The 21526-nt window shown below is 36.9% G+C and overlaps 4 protein-coding genes and 1 long non-coding RNA gene across 5 annotated transcripts; 2 read left to right on the top strand and 3 right to left on the bottom strand.

The window, feature by feature from the left end:
- Positions 1-1476: 1476 nt before the first annotated feature.
- On the bottom strand, positions 1477-5621 carry LOC116303272 (uncharacterized). The gene is made up of 4 exons (XM_031712786.2): positions 5447-5621; positions 3224-3347; positions 2579-2899; positions 1477-2232 (listed from the first exon to the last, which is right to left on the bottom strand). The coding sequence occupies exons 1-4, from the start codon at positions 5493-5495 to the stop codon at positions 2031-2033; spliced, it is 696 nt and encodes a 231-aa protein (XP_031568646.2). The 5' UTR covers positions 5496-5621; the 3' UTR covers positions 1477-2030.
- On the top strand, positions 3050-3579 carry LOC148908738 (uncharacterized). The gene is made up of 2 exons (XR_016120666.1): positions 3050-3316; positions 3403-3579. It is a non-coding gene; the product is annotated as an uncharacterized LOC148908738 (long non-coding RNA).
- A 1452-nt stretch (positions 5622-7073) lies between the features above and the next one.
- Positions 7074-10702, top strand: LOC116303288 (transmembrane protein 121B-like). Its single transcript, XM_031712804.2, has one exon. It carries the CDS (start codon positions 7300-7302, stop codon positions 8338-8340), a length of 1041 nt encoding a protein of 346 aa, XP_031568664.1. The 5' UTR covers positions 7074-7299; the 3' UTR covers positions 8341-10702.
- Positions 10703-14526: 3824 nt separating this feature from the next.
- On the bottom strand, positions 14527-16194 carry LOC116303303 (uncharacterized). The gene is made up of 2 exons (XM_031712820.2): positions 16074-16194; positions 14527-15376 (listed from the first exon to the last, which is right to left on the bottom strand). Exon 2 carries the CDS (start codon positions 15353-15355, stop codon positions 14663-14665), a length of 693 nt encoding a protein of 230 aa, XP_031568680.2. The 5' UTR covers positions 15356-15376; positions 16074-16194; the 3' UTR covers positions 14527-14662.
- Positions 16195-19736: 3542 nt separating this feature from the next.
- LOC116303290 (uncharacterized) lies at positions 19737-21363 on the bottom strand. The gene is made up of 2 exons (XM_089034949.1): positions 21297-21363; positions 19737-20466 (listed from the first exon to the last, which is right to left on the bottom strand). The coding sequence occupies exon 2, from the start codon at positions 20440-20442 to the stop codon at positions 19807-19809; it is 636 nt and encodes a 211-aa protein (XP_088891075.1). The 5' UTR covers positions 20443-20466; positions 21297-21363; the 3' UTR covers positions 19737-19806.
- Between the last annotated feature and the right edge of the window lie 163 nt (positions 21364-21526).

Below are 21526 nucleotides of genomic sequence, written 5' to 3'. Positions count from 1 at the left end.
GTTACAAACGTAGTAGGCCGGATAAACTGGTTGGTAGCTTTTTCGAATCACAAACCACTTATGCTAAGCATCTCAAACAGCGGAAAGAGAAACCTTTTTCAGGAAGTTCCACTTGCGTAGGCTCTACTGATGATTCGTAAAACGATACAAAATAGCCAAAAAGAAAATATTCGATCGTCAAAAACAACATGCCGAAAATTCAAAATGAAACTAGACTTTTTTCGAATTAAGGTCCGACCTAGTTCTCTGACAATGGCGAGGAATACTTAAGCTTTGAAATTTCTTGGCCATTCGCTTGAGTATTATGGCGATTTGGTCACTCTTGGTCACAAATTTCCTTGGGTGTTAACGTTTATGTTTACCAGCTCACAAAGGATAAAAGTTTTGAAATAATATTTTTTATTTGGAATAAAAAACATATGAAATATAACATACGGTAGATGATAGCATTGAAAGATCAGGAAATAGTCGGTATAATCATGAGTTATTTTATATTGAAATATTGAGCAGTCCATCGGTATCCAATTGATGAGTGCTCTGAGGAAGTTCACTATTAATGGAGCCCACCTCAAAATGTCGTTCTTTTCAACACAGTAGCTATTAGAACCCTCGGGAATGCAAATATACCTTATTATTGTCGGACAACAAAATATTTTTATGAGCTGCTTTGAACGTGAACTAAAACGGGGTATACTCTCTCCGGACACCTTTTTTCAAGATTGGTGAATGTTAGAAATATAGTTAATATTCTTTCAATCTGTAATATCCGAGGCACGAGACTAATATTTCTAGCTTTCAGTTAATTCGAGAATTTGCGACATTCTTGGAATAAGTGTCCTAAAGTGAGGCTGACTTACGTGCGCCATACGTAAACCTCATTCATCGCATCTGTAGAAGATATTTGACACCCACGCGAGTGTAAGGAAGTGTTTGAATACTTTATGTTAACTAATTTCCTCCACGGCAAATAAACGTATACGCATTCATAAAAGATTGGCAACTCCTTTTTCTAAGAATTATTTTTTGTACAGTTACGTCCAAGGTCATCTTTAACATCAGAAAGATGTTCATAGGAATGAAAATAGATGGATATCTACACATTAGAGATACGAGACACACCCATTTGCAATCACACCCACTCACACGTTTTAGAGATTTTCAAGTGTCAATCAGCTGTAGCGTCGTACGGAATATTATATTCTTCATTTTACTGACGCATCCAAATTCATTGCATTATATGCTGAGTCGCAAATATTTGTGTCTAGATATCTTATGTTCGCAGTAATGGTCCTTTTGTAATAAAATTTCGTTGCCCACACTGAGCCTGGATCAATACTGTGTTGAATTATGAACTAAGGGCTAGACGACCCATCATTATCTTGGGTAAAGCGGCAAAACTGCACGCGTTCTATTTGTGTATGTTTTAATCAGAATCAGACAATCCGAGGATGAAAATATAATACTGGTCGAACCGTATTTCCGTTATCAAAGGCTATTTATTAAAATCCAGTGACATATGTAGGCCTCTGATGCCCTCGTCCCAATCTCGGAGTATTGGGTTTTTGAAAAAGTGAACCTATATTTTGGGGACTGAGATTGAGGGTATAGCAGAGGAGGGTGGGAGTTGCATAACACTTAACATTTTAATTTAAAAATTGTCCTTCGTAGCATAAAAACAGTAAAAACCAATCGGGCCTATAACACTTAATATTAAATCCCATATACACCCTCGAGAAAGGACGGAGCGCCCAACCAAAAAATGGGTAGTTTTCCCAATGGAATACAGAATGTCCGATCAAGAAACTCTAATTCATAAGATTATTTAGTAGTTATGGATTTTTTTCTTGATGTAACTTTAGATTGCATTGATTCTAAGACAGGTATTTACAATTTTCAGGTAGAACAATGAATGCGGGATCGATGTATTAGTTTTAACATCCATGGATGCGCCTCGCGGTAACTTGGAACACTGGTTTACTCAGCAGATAATTTAAAAGAAAAAAGCTCATGAACAATGACTACAATCGTAACTACACTAGGAATAGCTTTAGGACCATCAACACAGAAATGGTGACCGCTGATTCTGTGACGGAGCCGTGTAGTCGTGCAGTCCCGTGGACCTCTGGAGTAGCGCTACAGAACGGATGGAAAGGATCAACTTCTGGGGCCATTTCAGTTTTGCAGTACGTCTTCCTCACGTCATTTTCGCAGTCTTTGGCATTTATGTATTTTCTGTGAGTCAAGTAGAATTATGATGATTTAGAGATATCATTAGAAAGTGATAAAGGGATCCTATAACCTACTGCATACATGCACCATTCTTTGTCTTCACTCCATAAAAAAAATTTTAACAGCTATATTGGCCTTTCATAATTTCTCAATAACAATATAATTGACAAACATACTAAAGAAAAAAGATAAGAAAACAAAGAAATCATATAAGAAAGAAGGACCAAGAGGGTGGGTGCGAACGGGACCTAGAGTCTCATGAATAACTATAAGGCAAGATATGGAAATGAATTAATCTATGGCTTGATCATAAAGTAAAAATGTTTTAAATCACAAAAAAATAACTCGCCTGCATAAGGATGGGTCTGTCTTGTTAACTTTAAATGCGTTGTAAAAGTCAAGGGCACATTTTGGTCCTTCGATATAAGCCTGCTGCTCACATGGTGCATACATCTGCACGAATGACCCCGATGGAATCGTAGTCAGATTGACTCTTTTACCAATCTCTTTTCCGCAGAACATCACATCAAGGTTGGTTAACGATTGCAGATACAGTTGGAGAAGAGTTTCCAAACCTTCCTTGAGGGAGGAGATTCTGTTGACCAATGAAGCGAAGCATTTGGCAAAGACGATGTCGTGAACGCAAGATTGCATTTTCTTGTATGCATCGCTGAAAGATACAAAGGTGATGCCATGCGTTTTACAAGATATTCGACAAAGTCTTCCTTGATCATATAACCTCGATTACCGCTGGCTACAAGTACTGTACTACCTGTCGGTTACCGCAGGCTGAAAGGACTGTACTACGTACCTGCATGTGGATTACCGCTGGCTGCAAGGACTGTACTACCTGTGGATTACCGCTGGCTGCAAGTACCGACTTCCTGTCAATTACCGCTGGCTGTAAGGACTGTTGATTGCCGCTGGGTACATGGACTGTACTAACTGACGATTTTATCCACTGGTTTAAAGCAAGGGCACGGTACTATCTTACCTACAGTTTGACAACTGGTCTTCCCTGATCATACTATTAATGAATTCATGTGAACAGTTTCTGCAGTCTTTCTTCACTTCGTCCATACTACAGGTGGGTGACTGTCCCAAGACATGGTTCGTCACTATGGAAACACAATAAGTTAATATTATTATATTTGACATATTTGGCTATTTCAGACGACAAACATGAGGCATGACGTATCTTCTCGAGTGTTGCCAGTAAAGACAAGTATTACACTCAAGAAATAAAACAGAAGAGATAACTAGCTAAAAACAAGTGTGAGAAATAAAAAAGGTAGGTTGAAGTGGGAAGACATTGTTTTTTTTTTAAATAAAACAACAGTTAAACTGGAATATACGGTATTTTTTCTCGTCCATTTATCGGTCATTCTAACCACACAAATGTGCACAAATACGGCTCTATCTACAACAAACATCAATTCCACCATCCGTTCAGGCAGATGGAATAGCTTAAGCATTAGCATGAATTTGATAAAAAGTAACCACGACCATCTCTTCCCACTGAAGTTCACGGAAGAAGACGCGAGGTCTGATTTCAAGTGGAGCACCTCATGGCGGCATACTTTAAACCTTTTAATCACAGGATAATATCTAGTCTAAACATAGTCCCTTTAAATTTGTTTTTCACTTTGAATCAATCAGAACTAAATGCAACACAGCATGGCGTCAGATAAACGTCTTCAATGCACAAATATGATCACTGGCACCTATACTTTTACTGAGGACTGAGCAGTACAGATTACCTTTATTTCAAGCTGTGCATTTTTTTCTGATTACTACGAAGACTGAAGCTAAGCACTCCCCCTGCATTAGAATCAGCGAAAAACAATGTTTTTACGATGAAATTAGGAACGAGAAGGTTTTTTCTCGACTTTTCGTTGCATCATTTTTGGTGTTATGGGAAGTTTTAAAAAAAACGTTTTGAAAATCATAATTAGAACTATACTCTTACCTCACAGATCGATTTAATATATGGATCGTTTTTAAAGCATAGAAAGAAGAATGAAGTTTCGATAATTGATGTTCAATTTACAGTGAAAAACAGTTCTCGACAAAATTCGTGGCCCGCAACTCGGCAGGTGCAAAATTTCCATGTTACATTGTTAGTCGTGCTATGCCTTCTTGATCATATTTGACTCATTCAAATGTTTTATACTTAAATGTTATGATAAATGTTTTAAAAGTCAGATATGATTCATGCAACTTCGAGTTAATTCATTTGAATTTTAATGTTAGTTCAGACAAGTCGATCGTTATTATACTGGGTGTTATGGACAGTTCATCTCCATGATGAACTTTGCTTTAAATTGTATAAACTTTACAGTCGGTCTTCCATTTGTATTCAATGATAGTCATACGAACGAGACACAAATATAGCTGGTCGAGTAAATGGACTCGATTCAAAAGCTATCGGACAAGATTTTAACCGTTATTATTAAGTAAATATCTCCTCCAGGGTCCATTTCTTGCAGCCTTCAATTTTTACTTTAATGAAGTCAAACCTTCGAGTCTTAATTTGAAATATATCTGAAATTTTATATCTTTTTAGGTAAGCCCCAAATGAAAATTTTCTTAAGAAACAATTGAAACCGAACCTGTTTGAATTTCTAACGGGATTTCCTTGTCTTTTCGTATCGAAAAGGTTTTGTAAAATGTGACAAGTCTGAATATGATGCACGACTATTAGATCACATCCCGGGCGAAAAACTGTCGGGTGCACTTTTGGCAGTAACAGTTGGATTCAGTTGGAGTCTAGTTATTTAAATCGATTCAGTGATTACTTGCGTCAACTTTATCCTTTGCTTAGGATAACAAAATTTGGAGTTTTGATTCCTCAGTTTAAAACGAAACTGCTATTGCAATTCAGCTATATATAATTTGAATGACCCAGAAAGTCACGGAGCATCATCATCATCATCATTTTCCCCTTTTCGGACTACTAGCATCCTTTTTGGGAGCTTCTGTCTGCAGCATTTGCTGAAGCAGTCGCGTAAGGGCTGATTTGTCCATCGTAGTTCTCCTAATTTGTGTGGCATTGAATAATAATAAAAATTGAATTTGTGGAGTTTGTGTAGAATTCTTTCACACTTACGACAAGCCAGAAGTGTTGAAGTTGACAATTCGTAGTCTCATTCGGCATTACTCAAAGCAGTACATTCGCCTACAATAGACAACTACTATATTACTGTTTCATTCTTACCTAATATTACTCCAATAGACAACACTAACAGAATCCATCCACGCTGCATTGTAGACGCCAACCAAAACAGAAGAAAGTATTACTTTATTGGGTTAGTTTTGGTCTACAGAATCGCGGTGGTCGAACCTCACAAGGACAGGTGCACATGACATGGAGCATCATTGGTTTGTAATAAATTTCTTGCTTTACGATTGTCATATTTGCATACCAAAAACTCTTCACACCATAAAATACACCGCCCTTTTTGATCGATATTTTTCGGTTCTCAAATCCACTCAATTTTTCTACAATTAATGACATTGCCATCAAAATGTTTGATAAGCCGGACGCTATTTTAACTCGTATGTAATGAACTCTGAAACTTAAAATGAATTTGGGATATTTCTTTTTGACAAGACAATTTCTTAGCTAGCGTTTTGAAGAAATATATTTATTCATCATTTTAAAATGTTTGATAGAAATGTCGCTTACTCTTGAAATGAAAATAGGATTTTCCCAGTTTTAATTTCATAGACAGCCGAGAACAAAAAAATATTTTGTCACGAAATTTAACCAATTCATATATGTTTCTTGACATTGTTAATTTTTCCAATTATGTTAAATCTTTTCTTTTTTTTGTTTGAACTAACGTTGTTATCGATGACGCGAATCCGGCCATAAGGTTTCTCTATGAAATTCTTTACTATATAACAAAGGAGAAATGAAAAGGAATCGATCGTTGTTGGACAACATCTATGCGATTCATTGTTATGTTGTCACTATGTATAACTTGTACTTTTCTACACTCAAAAGGCTTTTAAAATCTCCAACAAGACTAAAAAATCGCGAAAAAAGCTTTACAGCACCATTATATATAACAACGATAAAGGTCTCCCCCACCCCCACCCCCCTCCTCCCTGGCTTCCTCCCTGGCTTCCTCTCCCAGTAAAAAACTTGAATCCAATTTTCATTTTTAAATAATCAAAACAAATATTAAAAGGTATGCCACATAGTTCATTATTTGGTCCACTAAGAGCAGGTCACTGAGGGATAGTTGCAGCCTTTGGTCCAGAAGGAGGGAATGAGAACGGAATTAGAATTTTCTCTAGCTCTTCCCTATCAGCTGGCAAAAGCAACACCATATAAGTATAAAAGCGTTCTTTATAAGGGCCGGATGATGATATGTAACGCGTTCTGCAACCCCTGAGGGGCCGTGACCACGACAACCACCCACCCCCCCCCCCCCCCCCCCCCATCTTCCTTAAGAAGAGGGCCTTGCAGGGGGCAATTCCTAGTCCCATTTCGCAGCCTATATTTTGCTTAAATCTTTTTGATTGTTCTCTCTTTCTTTTTTGTGTGAATCCCATTCCCAGTGCATAAAATTTCATTTTCCCTGCCCCAAAAAGGCCGCATAATCCCAGTTCATATTTTACCCCTTCAAGACCCTCCAAGAAGGTACGGGCACAGCCACTGACTGACTTTACTTAATTCACATGACATTAGAATTATTCGAATCACTTTTTTGCTTGTTTGAACGCTAGGAGATCGCTATCAACAGTTCTACTGCAAACAAAGGGTTATTTAAAATACTAGTCTCGTGTCACACCTCGATGACCTCGGAATTAGAATACGTAAAGGCGTGTTATGGGTAACCTGTGTGATTATTCCAGAAAGATCTGCGAACTAAAGGCACTTTCAGATATTTACTGGCTAATTTTACTTCAACGCTAAGAATCTCTAGTTCCGTTTTTTAGTGTAAGCACCAAATGGTAAGCTAAAGTTTTCAAGAGGATTAAAAAATATCGTCGAGGACAAAGCATTTGTACAAATAAGAAACCAGAAAAAGTACAGTGGGATTCGAGACATATTTCAAGATGGCCGCTTGTCGATTCGACTGGGAAATCTTTGGAAAGGTGCTCTGTATCTTGCTTCTGTTGCTTCAAGGAGGAGTCTTGGATTACTATTTAGTAACAGAAAGCAAAACTTCGTCGTACCTTGGTTTCATAACGACAGATATCGTGGTCCTCATCGTATGGCTTATCGTAGTGTTCATAGCCAAAGTTCACTGCAACATTTGGATGAAATTTCGGCATCCCAATTGTCCTAAATTTACGATGCGTTGGAAAGCTAGAAGAAATGTTAACCAAATAGACGGTCGTTACCGTGAAGACTACCCAGATGAGTTGCCCTACGCGTTTGTTGCTTGGCTTGCCTATACAAGCATCACTCTTGTTCCTGAAGTCGCAGTGATCTTCAAGAATTATGCAGACGACCTTGAAGATGTGAAAGTATATGGTCAAAATATTCTCAAGATTGCATTGTGTATAACCCCAATATTGTTTCTGCTGCTAGTAAACTCACATCATAATGCTCATCCACACTCAAGCAGAAAATGGTATGTCGACAAACTGACAGGAGGCGTGACCCTTGATTTGATTGACAGCATCGATTTGATGGATATTTTGTTTTTAAATGACTTTAAAATTAACTTGCCTGCCCATCTTGAAAATGCCATCATTGCATTTGCTTGCATTAATTTCTTTCTCCCAACTCTTGCACTTCTTGAGCTCAGCGTCAACAAATTTGATGGCCAAGTGCGACCAGTTTCATTCCAGGTTCTCTACTCACTGAGCTATATTTTATTGGTCAACGTGCCATTTTCTATCATAAGGTTGATTCTTTGGTTCGAGTACAACCAGGATGTGTCTGTGTTTATAGCCAAGAATATCATCATGACATTCATATATATAATGGATATTCGTGAGTCCCTTGGCCCATCAAAGCCAAAGAAATGTCCTACCTGTGGTAAGCTTTTTCTTCCATCTTGCCTTGATCACCATAGAACCCAGTGTCATTTATCAGACATACTTGAAGCACAAGCAGAAGTCAGAGACAATGAAATGCAGCCAGTGTGATTTTGATTGATAGTGCATGTGGGTGTGGGTACTTTGAAACTTTAAATATCAACTACTTATGGCTCTTTGCAGCTCGCAGTTATGTGTTGACATGTAAATTCAATATCAATTGAATTCAAATAACTTTATAATGGTATTCTATTTCTAAAGATCAACAGCGAATTAAAAGGTTATTAAAAATTATAGCAATGATTTTCAAAAGCGCTTTCCCCAGTGTCATAATAATGATGAATTAGATGTTCTTTAAGAAAATAATTTTAAATTTTATAACATCTAAGTTGCCGTCACATGACTGTTGCTATAGTGTCATGACTGTTAGCTGCAAGGGGTCTAATGTTTGATTGTGTATAGATAAGAATAGGTTGAACAGTCCAGTACTCTCCCATCTCACTCCATATGGTTCTAAGATATAGGACACTTACATGGTTCTAAGATATAGGACAAAAGGTATTTCTCACATGTTGAGGTACCATCCACGAAAGAGAATGGGAAGACTTTACCACATGGTCCAGATAGACCATCATAATTTAATTAAGCAACTCTCATTCTTGAGCTCCATAACACAAGGAATATATCAGTCTTGGTCTGAGAAAAAAAAGAATTGAATGGGAATAGACTGTGAGCACAATATTTTCCCTATTGAGACTGGTTTCTTCAGATCACATAGCATATTTCCCTAGAGAATAATATTCTTAGCTTGAGTTGTATCCATATTCATATGTTTCACATGTGCAATAATCGTTAAACAAAGAAATAATACTTGAGAAAGTAACATGTGGTTTGAAATGGGAAAACATTACGAGGATGAGAGGTCTAATTGTTTTAGTGTAAAAAAACTAGTTGGACAGTATTCTTGGCTATCATGGGATGTCATCAAAAAACTAAAATTCTAAGTAATCACTCAACGAAAATGTTTGTTGAATATGTTGTCTATACCGTTATAAGAATAGCTTTACCAAAATAATTTTGTATTTTTAGTGTTTGATTTTCGAATTATTAGCAGTCACATTCTGTCACGCAATTCTGTCATGCATTTTCAAAGCATTAGAAATAGGTAACTTTGATTGGAATAATATTTTTTTAACTGAGTAAATGATTGTTAACTTTATTTTGATGATTATTGCTCTAAAAATATGGAAGTGGTTGCAATAAAAAAATGATTTTCGACCTTCATGATTTGGCTGTCATCTTTGTGCCCCTCAGTAGGACACAAAGATGGTGGACCCATACATTTCAACTAAATTGTGAGTATAATCAATCTCTGCATCAAAGACTTCTTTTAGCTAGAACTTTGGCTGAAATACAAAGTTTTCGTTGCTCTTTCGGTCAATGGAAGTTTTGTTCAGAATAAGTCTTGGAAATTTTTTTAATGACGTAGATTGACAGAAAGAAATTGTCTTGAATTGGATTTTATTATAATTTTGAAACCAAGTATTTTTTCCCATGGAGTATGAGTAATCGTTGTTATTAGAGGAGAGCCTCTATTGAAAATAAATATATTGCTGGTAGCTTTTCCAATCAGAGTGCAGCTTAGTCCACTAGTTTGCTTATACAGAAATCTAATAGAGTGATTTGACTTGGCCTGTGAAAAAGTACTAAGTAAAATGAAAAGTAGATTTTTTTTAATGAAAAGGAGTAGATACTCTGTTAATATACAACAGTCTTTCATATGCCAAGTGAAACCACACTAATGTAAATAGATATAAACTAAAGAGAACATAATATTAAGCTTATTTTTGCATTCCAAGTTATTTTTTTTATAAGCTGTTAAAAGCTGTATTAGCCATTTTGAGTTTGAGGGGAAAATCTTGGTCGAGTTGACTTTTCAGTGCATTGTGGAATTATTTTAGGGAGACATTTCCAAGATGGCGTCTATTTCGTCCCCTAAATCAGTCCAGCAGTGCACAAGAATGCCACTAGGTCACTTGCATTATAGCATCATTTACTACCACTTCCAGACTCCCTTGCACACTTTCTTTTGTTGATTTAATTAGCAGCAATTGTCTTACCATCGACTGTTTCGTTTTCTCACTGGACTCTGAAGATGACTTCCGCTCAGGTCGTCGAAACGTCGGTCATTAACAACAGTCTTTCTCAAGACTACACTCAACCGGACGATCACACTTCACAACAAATATCAACAAGGAAATACAAATTTGAATTAGAGAAAATTCGTGAAGCAATTTGGTAGTGGTAGTAAGATGACGTCACCAAGTATTTTTCTATACTGTTAGCCTTTCCTCGTTGCAGCATGGGTCTGCTTTAGGGGGACGCTTTTTAAATTATTTATGTGCGTTTTTTTTCGCTTGCCGATAGTCTGTACAAGTTCTTTAATCGAAGCAAATAAATGGTAAATAGAGTATCATGATTTAGTGATTGATGAGGTTCTCAGGCCAAACCTTTATGAAGCAGAACTGGGCCCTGACATGCGCGCAACTTGAATAACCACAATTCAATGCGCACTAGATAGAAAATTTTCTATATTAAAGAAATAGAAAACGCGCGCGTGTACTGTGTGCTGTTATAAAGCACGCCAAGGGAGCACATTAAAATGTTGTTTGCGTAAGGAAAGGTATTGTTCTTGGTTGATCTATCTAGCGCGCGCAATCCATCATGTGACAGGCGTTCCTCGTAGTGTTTTGGTTTCGGCCGATCCGAATGGCCTACGATCGTGTAAGGAAGGGAATGACGAGGACACTAATGAAAAACGCACTGCGCATGCGTTGGGAGAAAAACAAAATGGCGGACAATAACAATTTATTACATCTACAGGGCTATTTTTTAAATATTCGTTTTGGAATTTTACAGATATTTTTGAATTTCTTTACATAGAATCCGACTATGTGATTATCTTCAAATTAGCCATGCTGGATGTCGACGTCGGGCCGCGAGTGGCGGCATTTTCGAAGATTATTTTTGCTTTGTATAAACAAAAGTTTTTTTGTATAAATCAGCAGTGTATCACAATCGAAATTATCTTGCTATTGCGAAAAGGACAACCTTAAGTTTTCAGCATTTTTCTTAAGTTTTGCGATTTTGTAAAACGATCAAAACACCGGCATCAAAAACATAAGTTGCCCTTAGTTACGCTACGCCATCTCCGAGCGTGCGCAGTGCGTTTTTCACCAGTGTCAATGACGAGTGTAATACACGTCGCTCCGTTCCTCGCAAGAAATTCGTCGGTTTTCGGAGTAAATTCGCTAGCCCGACTAAAGCAAGGAACGCCTGCCATAAAGTGTAGCGCGCGCACGTAAACAAGAACTACAAGGAATGCCTGTCATATCTTAGAATACGTGCGATAAAATCGAAGATAAACCAACACAATCAAAATTTTAACGTGCTCCCTTGAGCACGCGGGAGCTGGCAGAACACGAGAGAAGTGTTAGGAGAAGCACGACGCGTATAGCGGAGAGCTTTTCGACACTTCTCGAGTTCACTTTAACTTTAAAAAATGCTTTTGTGCAATATAAGACACTTTTAGTTTAACTTTTCGATGTGTACCAACAGAAAGCATAAAGAGTGGTGTAAACAAATGGATAAATCGAGATTCTTATAAAACAATAGAATCAAAACTCCTATTCAAATTGAGCGACGCTACCATTTCTCACCTTTATAATTCACTAATTTAAGGCGTCGCTTCCTAAAGTCTTTTTTCTAGTTTTTTGTATATGCTTTTATCTAGTCTAAGTGAAAAGTTTCTGCAATTTGGGAAAGCTTTCCTTCATATTGGAATGAAATAATTTTGCAGCAACATCTACAGTCTTAGAAGAAATTTTTTTTTTTAATTGGAAAAGCGCGACCCGATTAAAACGTTTGATTCAAATTCAACAATTAAAAGCAATTTTCAGTCGAAGAAGAGAAAATCTATAAACTATTTTCTTTGCCCTTAAATTTTGGTTTTAAAGAAGACAAGAACAACACTCACATATTTATAAATAAAGTTTTTATTGCAATGATATAAAATTTACACGTCCTATATATTATTTAACGCAGTCCTATATATTGTTCAATGTAAAAACCAACGCCATGTATTTTTTTCAAATCATCCTTTCAAATCAACCTTTGATCAAAAACCATAGTATTAAATATATCTGGTGTTAACAACCTTCTAAGAGCACTATCAAAGAATGCACTTGTTGATTGGGAAACGGCAGTTTCTTCTTTCGCTGCAAACACATTTGGCGGGAAATCTTGAACAGGCGCGTAGCAGCCCCAGCGGGGTCTTGTAGCTGGAGTCACTTGTACGTAGTTTGGTGTCCGTAAACTAGGCTGGGCTTGAGAGCCGAATAAGTTTATTCTGGCGCGATCTCTTTGTACTGTGTGGCTGGTCTGTTCGTTTGCCACAAACATCTGCTCTGGCAAAACCAAGTCTTTTTGAATATGGATCAGCTTTGGATCAGTACTGGCAAGGACGCTGTTTCCGCTCTGTGTGGGATGGGTCGTTGCAGCAGGCGTACTGTTGAGAGATCTTCGAAGCTCTGCTCTTCGTTTCCATCTTTGTAACTGTTGTTCTGTGTGAGCGGTTTCCTTGAGTCGTATCATCTGTCGCTTTTTGGCACGGGCATTCTTGAACCAAGTCTGCAAAACACAAATAGAACACAACGATTAGCCTTATATGACAACCATCACTGGATATATCGCGGATCTTTTGGGAATAGACTTCAGAGCTCATGCATACCTGGACTTTTTTAATTTCTACTCCCAGAGCTAACGCCAGGGCCTCGTATCTTTGAGGTGTGGGGTATTGGTTGATGTCAAAGGCAGATTCCAACACTTCAATCTGCTTCGCTACGAACTTTCTGCCTTTGTTGACTGCTTTAAGTTTTTTTTGTATCTTGGGACATCGTACTTGTGGAGGAGAATCCAATGGAATAAGATCTGGAACTAATGAATAAAAAGACACATTGGTGAGAAAGTACTCTATAGTGGAAAACGTTTGGGAATTTAAGCGAACAGCATTCATAACATAACGAATAACAGTGTTAAACCCCAGAGTCAAAACTTACTGTAGAGCAGAGAAGATTGCGGGGATGTCCTGAGGTCCAATTGCCTTTTGACGCTTGCCATATTAAAAAACTGACTAACTATCCGTTTGTAGGTTGCTCTTATCTGATGCAAGATGAGTAATGAATGATTGATCCAGATGAACGACACATTTTATAGTCCTGTAGCAAAAGTGGGAGGTGCGTGGGAGTAATTCATGCATCTACAAATGAACTATCAGAACAATAGAATCAGATTCAGTAATAAACTTACACCTACCGTTAATTGGCGTCCAGCTAATTACGTGTATCCTTTTGTTATCAATTAACTTATTCAATTAGTAAGTGCGAGAAGGATTGATTGATTGCGTGTAAACAATCTTTTTGACTTGATCTCTCACTTCAGATTGAACGTTTGGCTTTGTAATGCTTAAAAAGACTGCTTTTTGTTTTTCGCGCAACTGATAAACTCGTAAGATTAGTATTGATTGGAGCAACTCGTTCCTACGAGTCGTAAAAAAGCAATGAACTCAGCTTTGATGTTATTTATGATCAAAAGTAAATAAGTTTTATTGAGTAACGTGTAAAATGTGAGCATGGTGAACAAGAAGGAAACTTATATCTTGAAGTTCCTTCTTATTAACTTGTTCTTACTCACAGCATCCGTGTAGCTTTAGTCATTAATCATTAGTTTATTAATAGTTAATTTAACTATAGCTTATTTAACATGTAAAAAAAATTAGTAGTCAACGTTAAGGCCGTGCAAACCCATAGGAGGCTCTCCGAACAGGCTAGCAAAGTAGCAAAAAAAAAATCTTTAAACACTCTTTAATTTTTAGCGGGGAGGGGGAGGAAGAAGCTGAGGGATTCTTCTGTGTGTGCAGCAAATCTTTGCTTCGGGAATCTCATAAGACGAAATTTTAGTCTACATTTCACTTTAGAAAATATGGCGAGCCTCTAATAAAGTCATGAATTAGTATCGAAACTCGGTTATCTTATTTTCTAACAAACACTCTAAACGGTACTGGCGGTTGTATTAGTTTTATGACACGCCAAAAGTATCTAAATCGAATAACTGGAATCCTAAGATATACGCATCTCCGCCCTTTTTCAATCGCGCTCTCTCCCTCCAGACCCCGTAGCTACATGCGCTTAGGTCATTCATCCCCCTACTACGTGTTTGTGATTGACGCTTTGGACTATAGTGATAGACTGCCTTTATTAATTCTTTTCTACATTGAAAGAGTCTTTGTATGACAATAAATATATTGATTTATGATTCATTCTCATCCAAAGCTGAATAATTATCGATGTTTTTTTGATTTTCGAGTTATTTATTCTTACTTCCCGGATTTGTTTTGGAACTTCGTACAGTTAGGATCATTGCTGGCTCCATTTGTTGAGTTGCACAGATACTTGCAAGCTTTATACATGTAATTTTCGTCATTACATTTTTCACAGCTAGAAAGACAATCATCCTTCTCTTTAGTTTGATTGCTTCCGGAATTCATCAGGAGCGATGTACACTCAGGATCATTGCTGGCTCCTTTTGTTGACCTACAAAGAGACGTGCAAACTCCGTACATGTAATCTACGTCCATGCACTCTTCACAACTAGCAAGACACTCCCTCTCTGCTTCAGTCATAAGGAACTCTGGATTTTTACATTCAGGATCAATGCTCTTTCCTTTCGTTTTTCTACACTCTTTCAAGCAAGCACCGCCTATATAAACACTCTTCCCATGGATAAACGTACAGTGTGCACAAGCATTAAAGCATGCATCCAACTTATTAACTTTCACGAAATCCGAATTTTTACAGTCAGGATCTCTGCTGGCTCCATTCGTTTCCTCGCACTTTTCCATACAAGCATCGCGTTTATATTTATCCTCCCCAAGGATTCCCACACAGCGTCCACAGTCAAAAAGACAAGTATTCAGGTTACTGTCATTGAGCTTTTCTTTCTTTGGCAAGGCGTGGCTACCACAAACGAAAACAAGGACCACGTAGAAGTGAATCACGACGTTCATCATGGTTTTGGGTGATTTAACCTGCTGAAATATGAATCATTCATGTTTAATGAAGTTTATTTGTTTTGTTCTGATTTAATTTTGCTTTTGTCATTTTAACTCTCGCTTTCTTTGGCATTACTTTTCGTCGTCCTTTTTCATTTACTTGTTATATTTAAATTAAAAGTCGACAAATAGAACTAAACTTAGCAGATCTCACCATGATTTCCACCGGTTTTCTTTTGTGACTATTTGACTATATTGCACATCGGTTAAGCATTAAGTGAAATCGCTCCAATGTGCCATAAAGCACTGAAAAAGTTCTCTCTGAATTAGTTTTTCTTGACGTAGAATATATTTTACTTTGAATCACACTTTTTCTATTCATTTATTTTTTCAAGTCGATTTTTTTTCTCGGTTTTTAGTTTTGTGATTTTTAGAAAAAAAGAAAGAAAGAATGTTTGCTCGTCGTTTATTCTTATTTCGTTCAGTTTGCATTTTTAATTTATTAGCTGTATGCTGAATTTCTTCTAGTTTTATCGCAGTAAAAAAGTATTTCCCTAGAGTAATATATACACAGAATGTAGTGTAGTGTAAATCAATAGAGTGAGTTTAACTAGTTTTAACAGCCCAAGTAAAACAAAAGAAAACAATGGAATTAGTTATGTATTACGTTGACTATTCATTCACGAGGAGGTAAAATCACTCTAATATAAAGCAAGACAAATAGTTTCCAACCTACCTTTCTCGTAGTTTCTACGTAGCGTTTAGTTTGGTCTTTAGACAAAGAGTGACTGGAATAGTCCTCTCAGTGACTCTGAAATAAGTAATCAATACGGGCCAATCAGGAGGAAAAGAAATTAATTTTCTACCATAAAATTAGCTAGTTATTTGGAAAGGTCATTCATGGTGGAACTGGTTTGAAATTTAAAAGCCGTATCCGATAATGACAAATCATAGTCTGTCATAGTGGTAAAAGTAAATTAAACGAACGCCAAGTGAATGAGGTGAATATCACATGTAATAGTAATAGCTAATAAGCAATTATTAGATGAGGTTGAGCATAATATTGTAATTTAGTGGATGGGTCATGCTTTTTTATATGCTTGGCACATTTTAGACGCATTTGATTATGACATTTTCTTTAATATGTGTAGTATGTTTCAGTGTGTATATAAGAATGTGGACAGATGTATCCTTTATCGACAAATACATATTAGTCGTCGATATTTAGAGCACTCTTTGAAAAGCATACTTTTTAACCACACAGCATTCATCAGAGGCCTTATTGTTTTATTCGGAAGAAACTATTCCAAGCAAAAAAATGCCAATTCGACCAAGTATTTTTTCTGCTTTTAGCCTTTCCGCGTTGCAGCATAAGACTGTTTTAGAGGAATCATTTTATATTATTTATGTGTCGTCTTTTTCGCTTGCTGATAGTCTGTACAAGTTCTTCAGTTGAAGCAAATAAATGCTAAAAAGTCTAGTGATCTAGTGATTGATGACGTTCTCATGCCAAACCTCTATGAAGCAGCAGAAATGGGTCCTGACATGCGCGCAACTTGAATAACCACATTTAATACGCACTATTGAAGCAGGGCTATTGAAGATTCTTATACTGAATAGGATGTCATTTGGATTCTTGTAGTTTATGAATTCTTTAATGATTTAAAAAACTTACAAACCAAATTTCCTGAATACTTTATTTGGCGAAGCTCAAACTCCAACTTTTAGGTGGTAAAGTCAAAAACCCGTGAAATAGATATTAGACACACTTTAGTAGACCTCAATTACATTGTTTTTCTTTTGTATCTATTTGACTATTACACGTTGACTAATAATTTTTATTTCATGGGTTAAATGCCTTCACTCTAAAAAAAATGCTTTTGTGTAATATAAAACACTTTTATAGTTTAGAAGCCGGTTTCCATAAACCCGTGAAACAGATTTCATTAGGCCTCGTCCACACGTATCCGGAAATTTTTGTATCCGCAAATTATTTTTTGCGGATACGAAAATGTTTGCGTCCACACGCAGCGTATTCGAATCGTTTTCACCATCCACACGTATCCGTTTTCGTAAAATTTGCAAATACGGACACAAAAATTTGCGGACACGTGTGGACGCAACCCGTATCCGTAAAAAAAAAAAAAAAAATACGGGGCCTTAGTTAGTGTGTAATTGTGAAATGACAACAAAAGAACAGGGTTTAAATAGGGTCTACTAATTCGTATTAGGCTGGTGTGTGTTTTATGGATTTATGAAAACCACTCGACTTTTCGATGCGTACCAAGGGAAAGCAAAACGAGTGGTATAAACAAATGGATAAATCGAGATTCTTATAAAACAATAGAATCAAAACTCCTATTCAAATTGAGCGACGCTACCATTTCTCACCTTTATAATTCACTAATTTAGGGTGTCGCTTCCTAAAGTCTTTTTTTAGTCTTTTGTATATTTTTTTAATCTAGTCTAAGTGAAAAGTTTCTGCGATTTTGGAAAGTTTCTTTCTTTTTTATTGGGATGAAATATTTTTACGGCAACTAACTCGTCTACAAAGACATTTTTTGAAAACTTTGAAAAGCGCAACTCGATTCAAACTTTTAATTTACGGATTAATAATTAAAGTCAATTTTCAGTTGAATAAAAAGTAAAACCTCTTAACTATTTTCTTTGCTCTTACATTTTGGTTTAAAAGAAGACAAGAACAACACTCACATATTTATAAATAAAGTTTATTATTGCAACATCTTATAAAATTTACAAATATTCTTTATATTGTTCGATATATCAACCATTTATTTTTTTAAATCATCCTTTGATCGAAAATCATAGTATTAAATATATCTGATGGTGTTAACAACCTTCTAAGAGCAGTATCAAAGAATGCACTTGTTGATTGGGAAACAGCAGTTTCTTCTTTCGCTGCAAACACATTTGGCGGGAAATCTTGAACAGGCGCGTAGCAGCCCCAGCGGAGTCTCGGAGCTGGAGTCACTTGTACGTAGTTTGGTGTCCGTAAACTAGGTGGGACTTGAGAGCCGAATAAGTTTATTCTGGAGCGATCTCTTTGGACTGTCTGGCTTGTCTGTTCGTTCGCTGCAAATATCTGCTCTGGCAAAACCAAGTCTTTTTGAATATGGATGAGGTCTGGATCAGTGCTGGCAAGGACGCTGTCTCCACTCTGTGTGGGATGGGTCGTTGAAGCAGGCGTACCGTTGAGGGATCTTCGAAGCTCTGCTCTTCGTGTCCATCTTTGTAACTGTTGTTCTGTGGGAGCTATTTTCTTGATTCGTATCATCTGTCGCTTTTTGGTACGGGCATTCTTGAACCAAGTCTGTAAAACACAAATAAAACACAACAATAAGTCTGATATGGCAAGCATCATTGGATATAGCGGATCTTTTGAGAATTGACATCAGAGCTCATATATACCTGGACTTTCTTAATTTCTACTCCCAGAGCTAACGCCAAAGCTTCGTATCTTTGAGACGTGGGGTATTCGTCGATGTCAAAGGCAGATTCCAACACTTCAATCTGCTTCGTTACGAACTTTCTGCGTTTGTTGCCTGCTTTAAGGTGTTGTGGTATCTTGAGACAATGTACTTGTGGAGGAGAATCCAATGGAACAAGATCTGGAACTAATGAATAAAAGGAAACATTGGTGAGAAAGTACTCTATGAAAATAATGAATAACGAATAACAGTGTTAATCCCGGAGTCAAAACTTACTGTAGAGCAGAGAAGATTGCGGGGATGTTCCGAAGTCTAATCGGCGTTTGACGCTTGCCATATTAAAAACTAACTAACTATCCGTTTCTAGGTTACTCTTATCTGATGCAAGATGAGTAATGAATGATTGATCCAGATGAACGACACATTTTATAGTCCTGTAGCAAAAGTGGGAGGTGCGTGGGAGTAATTTATGCATCTACAAATGAACTATCAGAACAATAGAATCAGATTTAGTATAAACTTATACACCTACCGTTAATTGGCGTCCAGCTAATTACGTGTAACCTGTTGTTATCAATTAACTTATTCAATTAGTAAGTGCGAGAAGGATTTATTGATTGCGTGTAAACAATTTTGAAGACAGGCTTTTTGACTTGATCTCTCACTCCAGATTGAACGTTTGGCTTTGTAATGCTTAAAAAAGACTGCGTTTTGTTTTTTGCGCATGACTGATAAACCCTCAAGACCAATGATTTTTAGCGTAACGTGTGCTATTGATTCTTTTTTCGTTCTCAGCATGCGCAAAGCTTTGATTCAGGAGTTTCATAAGACGTCAATTTTTTTACGCATCCCCCCCCCCCCCCCCCCATTCATATTCCTACTACGTGCATGTTTGTGATAGCCTTATTATGAAAGAATGATTAACACTTCCGACTATAGTGATAGACTGCCTTTATTACTACATTTCTACATTGAAAGATTCCGTGTATCACGATAAATATATTGATTTACAATTTATTCTCATCCACACCTACTCAGGTAATCTAGGTTCTTAAATAGGTTCTTATTTCTGTGTAAAAACGAATTCTTTCGATTAATGCCATGTTTCTTCCCGGATTTCCTTTGGAACTTTGTGCAGTCGGGATCATTGCTAGCTCCTTTTGTATACCTGCACTTTGACCTGCAAATAACGTGATTATAATTTTCGTAATCTTCCAAACAACACTCTTTACAACTAGCAAGACACTCCCTCTCTTTTTCAGTCATAAGGAACTCTGGATTTTTACATTCAGGATCGATGCTCTCTCCTTTCGTTTTCCTACATTCTTTCAAGCAAGCACCGCCTATATAAACACTCTTCCCATGGATAAACGTACAGTGTGCACAAGCATTAAGACATGCATCCAACTTATCAACTTTCACGAAATCCGAATTTTTACAGTCAGGATCTCTGCTGGCTCCATTCGTTTCCTCGCACTTTTCCATACAAGCATCGCGTTTATATTTATCCTCCCCAAGGATTCCCACACAGCGTCCACAGTCAAAAAGACAAGTATTCAGGTTACTGTCATTGAGCTTTTCTTTCTTTGGCAAGGCGTGGCCACCACAACTAACGAAAACAAGGACCACGTAGAAGTGAATCACGACGTTCATCATGGTTTTGCTGGGTGATTTAACCTGCTGAAATGTGAATCATTCATGTTTAATGAAGTTCTCAGTTTTAATTTTCTTTTGTCAGTTTATGTTTCGCTTTCATTGACGTTGCTTTTCGCTGGCGTTGCTTTTCGGGTTTCTTTCTTCTTTTTTTTTTTTTTGATTTCTTTTCCATTGTGTGCTTTTCTTTTTCTTTAAAAAAAGTTGATATGTATCGCCCTGCAAACTTTCGTAATTTGTTAATTTGTTCAATTATTTGTCTTGTGATCGGATCAGATAAGGTATGGGGACACAGTTTCACTTAACCCGTGAAATAGTTAGTAGTCGACTAATTTATTAGATTTTGCAGATGTCACCATGATTTTCATCGTTTTGTCTTGTGTGTATTTGACTGTTTTACATCAATTGCTTCACAGGTAAAGTAAAATCGCTCCAATGTGACTCAAAATGTCAGTCGGCGTTAGAGAGACATAAAGAGACAAAAAAGAAGAAGAAGAAAAAAAACCAATGGGATTTAGCACCTACCAATTTGTATTAGTCTAATATCTATTTCACGGCTTTAGTGAATTCACTCTATTAGCTTTGTATTGTCAAGTCTAGTTTTTCTTTGTTTTCTTTGTTTTTTTGTTTTTGTTTTTAGTTTTGTGATAGAAAAGAAAGAAGAAAAAGATGTTTGCTCGACCGACGTTTCGGCTTCTTATTTCGTTTGGTTTGTATATTTAAATATGACTGTATGCTTAATATCTCCTTTTATGTCCATAAAAAAGTGTTTTCCCAGTAATAAATACGCTGAATGTAGTGTAGTGTAAATCAATGATAAAGCCCGACAAATATATAGTTTTCAAGTATGTACCTACCTTTCTCAGTTGTAGTTTCTGCTTAGCGGCGTTTAGTTTGGTCTTTAGACGAAGAGTGACTGGAAGAGTCCGCTCAGTGATTCCTGAAATAAGTAATAAATACGGGCCAATCAGGAGGAAAAGAAATCAATTTTCTACCATGAAATTAGCTAGTTCTTTGGAAAGGTCATTCATGGTGGAACTGGTTTGAAATTAAAAAGCCGTATTTGATAATGACAGATCCGATAGTC

This window comes from Actinia tenebrosa, unplaced genomic scaffold, assembly GCF_029948245.1.
Source record: "Actinia tenebrosa isolate PJP-AT-01 unplaced genomic scaffold, QUT_ActTen_1.0 PGA_scaffold3__52_contigs__length_22856419, whole genome shotgun sequence".
Lineage (NCBI taxonomy): Eukaryota > Metazoa > Cnidaria > Anthozoa > Actiniaria > Actiniidae > Actinia > Actinia tenebrosa.
Note: the sequence above shows the minus strand (reverse complement) of the source record. Positions and strands in the feature narration are given on the sequence as shown.